The following is a 9670-nucleotide window of genomic DNA, read 5'->3' as shown; positions in this document are numbered from 1 at the left end:
CTTGTATATTGTATTTATATCTTAAGTATTCTCTCATCCACCCTTCCCCCTTGCTTAGATTTTTTCAATTGTTTTGATTTTATTGAATATGTTTCCCATTTTCTCATGTCTGTGTAAAAGTCAGCTTATATTAAACAATGTCAGGATTTTCCAGAGATTATAACTAAAACATGGTACCAATGTGATGTTGACGACAGTGTGACGGCATGGATCACAGATTGATGACCACATGTGAACGGACAGGGTGTGAGGAGATGCACCCTATTTTCACCTTTGACCCTGGTGACTGTCCTACTGCACCCCCTTTCTCCCATCATGCTTTGAGCTCCTACTGTAGATAAGCATTCTTCACTGCCTGACTGACTGTGAAAATGTATTGTCACGTTTGCTGAAATACAAGTATGCCTCATATTACATTTCATGTAAAGATACAATAAAACACTAATACTTCACCATGGTTTGATAATGTGAGAGAGCTATTTGGAACTGTGGTCTACAAGGAGTTCGATCTTTGACACTGAAAAAAACGAAACACTGACTTGTGCAATGGGTGGGACTAAGATAGGCATACATACATTTGCATGGGGCAGAAGTTACTGTTCCTCACAATGTTGGATGGTATTGTATAGCTAGTGTACAGCACAGTCATTAAGGAGTAGGATGAGCCTGAAGACTATTTGTCCACACAGGGGGAAGAGAGTAGTAGGTTGTCGCCCTCTGCTGCCTGTTATGAATAGTGCATCTCCTACAGTCCCGAATATTTCAACCCTCCTGAAGTGGAGCCTGTGCTGTATTTATGTTGACTCATTTTATGTGAATTTGATAATGATGTTTAAATGGGGGTTGGGCACATTTTCATTTTTTGAAATGTTTGCTGTGACCTACGCCACATATTCCTGTTGTATAATAATTAGGTGTGACAGTGAGCTAATTACACAGCTGCAAAGAGGGGACAGTAGCCACCAGTATGACTTTACGATTTGAGATGAATTCACAACAAAAACATCACATGGTACCAGATAAAGAGAGACGCTTGTTTCACTGTTAATCTCAAAGCCAAATTGAGTTAGGATAGGCAATCATGGTCGCTCTCGTGACAACATCACAGAGCTCAAATTAGCCTGAGAAATCATAAGACTTGACTCAGTCAGACAGGGTTACTTGTCTTTAAGCCAACCTGTAAATACCAACACGGTTCAAAGGTTGACACTAATTTGGGATCAGATGCAATGCTATTCCTTTAAGTTGTTACTGGGAGAATTGGGTGTGGTTATTCCAATGGTGTTTTTCTTTGTGGAAAACCTTTGGGGTGGAGGGGTGGATGTTGTATATAACTATAAAGTTAAAAGGTGACCTATCTCAAACAATGTCAAGACCAAACTAAAAATTCCAGAATTGTATAATTTCTTCCTTACCAAATTGAGTATGAGCTGTCCCTCATGCTGACATCATAAAAAGCAACCCTGATTGCTTCCAGTTCAACCCTTAGATGGCCAGACGGCGGTTGCCACTTCACAGCTGTCAGAGCAACCATGAGAAAGATAGACACCTAGACCACTATGTCACTATTTCACTTTATTTTGACTGTACAATAGATGCATCACATTCACAATGTTTGCTTTACTGTAAACACTGTACTGCTTATTCTAATGCATCTTGGTTTGGACCCTATTCACACTCCTCCTATGCTTTTTGTAACACAATCTAACTGTGAACATGGTAACATTTGTACAAATTGTATACCTATGTACTTAAAAAGACGTCATATTGTAATGATAACAAATAACCTATAAGCATTAAACATATAATGTCCCTGTAGCATGGTCTTAATTCTTTTATATTTTCCAAGCTGTTAATAGTACAGATACAGAACCTTGTCTATATTTCATTCAAAAATAAAGCTTGCATTATAAAAATGTGCATGTGTCTATGTGTCACTCTGTTCATCACTGTAATATGATCAGTTATAAATATAAAAGAACAGTATCAACAGTACTCACATATTCAACATAATACACTCAGTATTGAATGCCTTAACTATTTGCTACTGCTTCTTGACCAGTGTAATATTCAAGCTTCCAAACTTGTCATAAAGTATGAAATATTTATTTAGATCAATCACCCTCATTGATTTAAAGATTTTTTCTTCAAGACATGGACTTATCAGTGAAACATTTCTGTCTGGTAATGTGATAGCTAGTGTGATTTACTGTCATGAATCATAAGTTGTATTGCTTGAAAAGCCAGAAACTACTGGGGTTAGATCGGTTCTTAATTAAAACTAGAAACTCGATTATAGACAGATTGTCCCCTCAAGCACGGTAAACAAACTTGTCATCCTCCAAGGAAAGTTAAAATTCAACTCATCGGTATCTTTTATCTTTCACATGATATAAACAGCTAGATATATAAATTATGGAGAATGAATGAGGCGGACAGAAAGACAATTTGTGTTCAATGGCAAATTTCAATACATTGAACCAATGATTTATATGGTATCTGATATTGTACACTAGTATATTTGTATGAAACGAGATCTATGATGGACATATGGAGAGAGAGGCCATATTTCAGCAAAACATCTTTTATTGTTCCATGTTTCACTATGAAATTATTAATTTTATTTACACAGAAGACTTCCGTTCCTGAGAACACAGAGATATCACAGTAGACGTTCAACTCAGCTTGGTTTTGTGCGAACTCAAGTATGGTGGGTAGCAGGCTTTCCACAGCCCTGAAACCCGGGCTTCCAAAAACCTCAGACACAGAAAAGACTAACCTGCTCATGGGTAAATGCAATGCTATATTTGACAGTGAAAAGACATGTAAGCTGCTCCATTTGGATGACTTGAAGAACATTATAAAACTTGAGCTCAGGAGGTATACAGACTTAAAAACGTTCTCAGTTTAAAAGATGTGGAGAGACAGGAAGACAAGAGGTCTAAGTAGCAAAATTCAGTAGTAATCATTTTGACAATGCCTGAACAGAACCAGGCTGAGTCCTAAGTATTCTTCCCCATGTTAAAATGGTCATGTTTATTTCGTCAAGCAGACATTTTCAAATGTTTGTTGATGAAAATTTAACCGAACCATGTTCTATATGCACAACTTGGGATACCTTGTTAATACTGCAGCTGTGAGGAAACTAAGGCTTACAGCTCCATTTTGGGAACAATGCTACCTGTTTATAAGCTTTAAGTGGACTTGGCTGGGGCCAAGCAAAATGGTAATGGCTCCATCTAGCGCTCCCATAGGCTAATACAGCACACAGAAGCCTCTCATAACATGAGATTCCCCTGTCCAGTCGTCTTAGATTGAAGAGCACCTAAGAGGCAGAACGTATGGAAAGGGTATAGAGACCCAAATGGAATGGGGCCATATCCTCAACCTCCCCCAGAAACAGACTGGAAGAAATATCACAAGCTGTTCAGAAACAACAAGGCCATGGATGGACAGAGATAGACAACATATATACATACCCCTATACAGTATACTACACCAATCTACACCAAAAGCAATTAGTAATATACAACCTTTTGTGATATAAAATATTCTTTGTAAATATAGCACTGCATATAAAATTAGAAAAGTATATCAACAAAAACAAGGGCATTTAACAGATTCAAGCAAATGAACATTGATTGGCAAGGTGTACAATATGGTACAAGTCTAAAAACTCCCTTCAAGGTATGTATGCATCAACATGTTATTTCTTTAACAACAATTATGTGCATTTTATAACATACCGACGGTAACCATTAAAAAAAAAAGTCTACAAATGGCACACCTGTAAACATAACAAGGCTTCAATGCTGGCTCTTGTCTTGAGGTCTCTGTTGTCCTAGCGACGGGCCAACGTTACCCATGGCATAACAGAATGTTTCTTCTATGGCAAATTGTGCTTTATCAATACCCACTAACAGCTGGCGCACTCAACAGAGAAGAGTAACGTGAACAAAATGGCTGCTGGAGGAAATCCAGAGAGAATATGACCATGGAATTAGAACGTTTCATGGTACGTGTTCAGCTCCCACCACAGACCCTCAACTGCCCAATGGAAGACATACTAGGGTGGTGCTCCTACTTCCTCAGGCCAAAAATCTATCTCTGGTTGATTTGAAGGTTGCTGTATTTGCGCTGTATATCATCTGTAGTTTCATGTTTTATATGTAACTATGCCTCATGTAGTTTTGCTTTTTTTTATTTTTTTATTTTTCTAAGCTGCTCTGTGACCGTATATCGGTAAAAAGCGCTATATAAATAAAGCTGATTTGAAGGTATTGTTGAATCGGTGTAGGAATACTACTTAGTAGGTTGGAGTATAGTAGATATGAGTATAACTACTAAGGTATAAGTAGATAGTCATGTCCCTCTCTTCTAATATTAGATCAACATGAGCAATCAACCACACCATCTACCAGACCAGATAGCGCATCACTTCCTGCTAAACTATTTCAACGACCAGTTCCTGTCTTGAGCTGGACCAATGGTAGCGTAAAATAACTGACACTAAAGAGTTCCAGCCATGCAAAACATTAATATGGACATGGAAACATTTTCAAGCACCAGAGTTAACATAACATTTGACCCATTGAAAAAAGCTTTAGCCTGTTTAAGTGCCTCACAGGAACTCAATTTTAGTATGTTTGTGAGGTAACATACAGTAGCATGCTAGATTTCCAACTGGTCATTGACAAATATAGATGTCACATAGATGGACACACAGACACTCTGGAAGTCATATGTTGGAAACCACACAGACGACAACATTTCTCTAGCTGGTGGTATGATGATGTTCATAATTCCTATAAAAATAACCCTGTTTCAGGTTCAACTGGAAAAAAACATAGAAAAAACAGGGAGATTGAGGAGATATTTTCAGCACATAGAGCTCCTCCTGAACATACATACGTTGACAAACTCTACCTTTAGCTTATCTACTACCCATAATTTAGAAAATTAACAAAACGCAAAAGGGAAGAAAACTATAAGACTGTTTCCAACGCTACTCCACTAATATCTGCTCAGTTTTTATGGACGTGAGCAAGGGTCCGGCACTGGACGAATCGGAGCCCTCGTCTTTGGGAAACTCCTCCCCCTGGAGCAGCCCTGCCCCCGCCTGCCCCTGTAGTCCCACCAGCGCCCCCTGGCTGAAGCACAGGTGCTTGATGACCTCGTTGGGACTGGAGAAGGTGGTCTCGCATACGTTGCACTTGTAGGGCCTCGCCGAGCCCAGGAACAGCGCCTCCATCTGGCTGGAGTCGTCCCCGGCGGCCGAGCACAGCTCCATGCTCTGGCGGTCCACCATGGTGTAGGCGTCGGCGCCCTGGCTCAGGCACACGTGGCGCGCCGCCTGGTTGGCCCGGCAGAAGCTCTTGCCGCAGGCGCTGCACTTGTACGGCTTGCCCGTGTGGATGTACATGTGCTCGCGCCAGTGGCTCTTCTGGATAAACTTGCGGCCGCAGGTGGAGCACTCGTACTTCCTGCGCTTGACCTCGCGGTCCATGTCGGCGCCCTCCAGGTTGTCGATGTCGGCGATGTCTGACGGCGGCGGGGTGTCGGCCTGGGACAGGGACCCACCCATCGCCCAGCCCGAGGCCGCCATCTCCGCCCGGGGAGAGTCCACGTTGACGAGCGACGGCGGCGCCTGCTCGGTGTCGCTGATCATCTCCACCACCAGGGCCGAGGCCGGGCCGCCGCCACCCCCCCTCGCCATGTCCTCCGCCTCGGGGGTGATGGAGCCTCCGGGGACGGCGGGCGAGAGTGCGCCGCCGGACTCAGCCGCCAGCGGGAGCAGGGCCTGGGCGTGCTGGAGGAGGTGCTCCCTCAGCAGGCTCCGCTGGTTGAAGCGGCTCCGGCACATGTGGCAGGAGTAGTGCTTCCGGAAGGAGGCGCCGCTCCTCTTCATGATGCTGGGCTTCACGTGGAGGATGGTGTTGGCCGGGGCGCATTCGCCAGGCGGCGGCTCCGCGCGCGGCTCCTCGTACGCCGGGTGGAAGCCGCTCATCGACGCCTCCGCCTCCTGGGGCGACAGGGCGAGCTTCGAAGACAGGGAGTCGACGTACGCCGCCGCCACGGCCGCCGCCGACGGGCACTTGCCCTCCGAGAGCTGCTCCGGGTCCAGCGGCGAAGAGAGCTGTCGGCGGGGAGCGGGCGCCCTGGCGGGGAGCGCCCCCTGCTGGTCGGAGATCTGGATGCCGTAGAGGGAGGCGGAGAGGGGCAGGCTGGGCTCCGGGTGGGAGAAGACCGCCTGGCTGGCCAGGCTGGCCTCCTGGAGGAGAGGGTAGGCATGCAGGAACTTGACCCCCTGCTCCAGACGCGCCGGGTCGATGAGCTGGGGCGCCAGCTTGCCCGTGTACATCAGGTTGAGGAGGTAGCTGAAGATGTCCGGCTGGATGTCGGCCGCCTTCAGGCGGACGCAGTCGCTGGGAAGAAAACAGAGACGGGCGGGGAGGTTAGCGTCTTCGTCGACAGCAGCTAGGTGAAAACGGTCACGAAAACCCCCAAAAAGCTTACGCCGTGACCATTTTGGGTCACTTGGAAACCCATAATGGTCTAAAATTAACAGTCTTTGTTCATAGCTCCTCATTTCTACACAAACCTGTAGGATAACATCATCTAGGCTGGGCTGATGGGTTTCAAGTCAAATCCTCAGTCTCCAGTTCATAATCAACGCTACACCCCCTCGGTATAGAGGGAGGCTTACCTATCCTGGTGGATGAAGAGCATCCTGAAGTAATTGGAGAAGGCCGCCAGCACGGCCTTATGGGCTTTGAAGAAGACGTCTCCGATGGCGACGGTGCAGTCGCACAGGAAGCCAAACTCCCTCTGAGCGTTGAGCTGCTGCAGGAGGATAAGACCATGGTTGGCCAACTCCATTCTTCAACCTAGACAAAGAACCAGAGGAGAGGGGAGAGAGAGAGAAAGAGAGGGAGGGAGAGAGTGAGAGTGTGTGTGTGTGTGGGGGGGGGGGCTGTCAGTTAGTTGGTTTCCTGTGTGTCCCACACTGGGACCACAGACAGAAGGGCAGGGGAGGGGTGGTGTCTTAACGGCTCTCTGGTATCGACTCAGACTCTGGAGCAACATCACACACCGGATGCCTTCCCTGACCCGGGAGAAGAACTGTGGTGATCGCACAAACACCACTGCAAGGGTTGATGCTAGAAGGCATGAAAGGTTTCTACATCACAACAAAGCTCAGGTCTAGCAGCATACTACGGGCATGCTATAAAACACGCGTTGGTCAAATATAGTCAAATGTTTGGCCTAAGTCCAAAAGACAAATACCCATACCCACATCCTTTGAAATAGGATGACCTAGCCTAATCAACGACAAGCAGAGCCACTGGCTTGGGGGCAGGGGTTCTGCAAGGTCACGTGTGTTAAGTGTGGGTTTCTTATTGACCTCTACTCCCTCAATCAGGCCATTTTGGTCATGGGGACACACAGAGGGAGGAGGAAAGCTTCGATTTGGAAAAGGATCTATTGACATTTTACGAAAGGTTTACAAGCCTGAATATCGAGTTGGATTTATTTGTCCATTTAGAGTGAGTCTATACAGTAAGCCTTAAAGTAGGCCTACCTCAGGTAACTGGATGGTCAAATCAACTCCAGGCGGAACTCTTTTGGTCTTGGCAGCTACTCTTGCATTCATAGACTTCACCTTTGACCCTCCAGTATCTTCACACATGGAACACTGAGAGTTCGAACACTCAAATGTAAGAGACCCAAGCAACAGAGGACCATGGGTGATCTTTGGCCCAGTCCACAACAGGGTATTGAGCAGATTCCACCCCGCATGGCCTGGTTCTGATTGACCTTTGCCCTCTGATCCCAGACTCTCAGAAAGTATGAGTACTGCTCCGGCCACCGAGACGGCTCCTGTTGACCCTAAAGGTCACCACGGGACTGGATGCTTCTGCTAGTCACAGGACCAGTGTGTCCAAAACACATTGGTGTATTTGGCACAACCAGTTCCACCGCCCAACCAAGGAAGACTGAGAACAGAGCCAGATCTCCTGTCACACACTCTCTCATCAAAACACATGGTCATACAGGATCCCAAGACCATGGCACACAATAATGCCAGCATCCGCCTTTTATTTGACAAGAAACATCAGTCACACAACAAAACGTCCCAAAACCTCAACGAGATGATTCAGTCTTCTGTTATAATAGTAGCATGTTGGCTACTGTTGGCTACTGTATTCTACATCAGCTCCTTTCAAATATCGATGGAACAAACCAGCCAGTATCATCTATAACCACAAACTAGCTAGGTAACAGGTAGGCTTTTTATGAATATTAAACTGATGGGCTACAGTAGGGTAGAGCAACACATCCAACAATCTACTAGTTTTTTTTATTTTAACCATGCGTTCGTACTGTAGTAGCATCTAATGTGTTTGTAAGAAAGCGCCGCCCCTAATATAGACACGTGGAACGGGTCAAACACCCCGCAGACAGACAGACCCCAACCACTTCCGCACTGCTTTCCACACTAAACAAAAAATAACCCGTAGGCAACAGAAAGCCGAACGCATATGCGAATGTGTGTATAATTTCCTCGTAGACCAACCAAAGAGCCGAAAACAAGTTTAAAAAAAGAAGAAATAGCCTTCACGGGCGCGCAGAGGAAGGTCTGCTCCCGACCAGGCAGGGCAGCGCAAAGAAACGGAGCCTCATGAAACGGACACACACAAGGGGGAAGGGGTGGTCACCGACACCGAATACATTTCTTCAACTTCAAAGTGACCGTACCGCTGGCGAAACCGTATATAAATAGCCTATGCGCATGCCGGTAAAAGAAAAGTAACAAAGCGACGTAACATTACCTCTGTAGTTTCGCCCTAATCCGTGGAGTTTATCGTGTTGTTGTTTGCTACCGGGGGACTGGTCCGTTGGGCTCGCAGCTGCTCTGTTCCTCTCAAACGCAGCATTGGCGGCGATGGTCGTCGGTGTTTTCCGGTCGGGTTACGTTCCAATCACATGACTGGAAAAGCACGAAAAAACAGCAGTTGTAAAATCCGTTTGCCGGGGCGCCAGATGAATTCCCGTGGGTCGCCTAGAACCGCGCTGCACGTCACCGTGAGCTTTTATCCGCCTCACGTTCGGTAATATAGGACAGTTCAGGAACACGGGTAGCAGCCTAATGTATTCAGTCTCCGGTCCGGGCACGTTAAACATAAACCGATTTAGGGGGGAATAGCCGCAGGTCGCGCTCCCCACCCCCACACTGGCTGATAGGCTAACGTTGCCGACAGTCGTTAACGCTACTGTCACGGTTTGCGTTTTCGGTTGAGAGCGAGCAATATGAGCTTCCTGTAAACAAACCAACTCGCACCCGTGAGCAGAGTCTCTGGCAACAGTAGTGAGGCGCCCATTTGCTCATGTCACATTCTTGCTGGGTCATATTTGTATTCATTTGCCAAAAATGTCTCGATAAGGTCAACATTAAAATCACATTTGTTTCAGCTTGGACGCCTTGACTTAACCTACACACACACACACACACACACACAAAAAAAACCTTGATGATGTTCACTGTCTACACAGCACTACACCATAGATGGGAAGAGAGTAGCATGCTTAATAAAATAGGCTCCAATTGCTAATCTTTATTGCATTTATAAGCCTATTAGTTCAGTGTATGCTAGTGGGAGGTAGCCTA

At 45.9% G+C, this 9670-nt stretch overlaps 1 protein-coding gene across 1 annotated transcript; it reads right to left on the bottom strand.

Moving 5' to 3' along the window:
• Positions 1–5005: 5005 nt before the first annotated feature.
• Positions 5006–9260, bottom strand: zbtb2b (zinc finger and BTB domain containing 2b; the record flags this gene model as incomplete). Its single annotated transcript, XM_084453609.1, has 3 exons — positions 8835–9260; positions 6707–6887; positions 5006–6425 (listed from the first exon to the last, which is right to left on the bottom strand). Exons 2-3 carry the CDS (start codon positions 6877–6879, stop codon positions 5006–5008), a joined length of 1593 nt encoding a protein of 530 aa, XP_084309735.1. The 5' UTR covers positions 6880–6887; positions 8835–9260.
• Between the last annotated feature and the right edge of the window lie 410 nt (positions 9261–9670).

The sequence above is a fragment of the Borostomias antarcticus genome, assembly GCF_949987555.1.
Source record: "Borostomias antarcticus genome assembly, chromosome: 19".
NCBI lineage: Eukaryota > Metazoa > Chordata > Actinopteri > Stomiiformes > Stomiidae > Borostomias > Borostomias antarcticus.
Note: the sequence above shows the minus strand (reverse complement) of the source record. Positions and strands in the feature narration are given on the sequence as shown.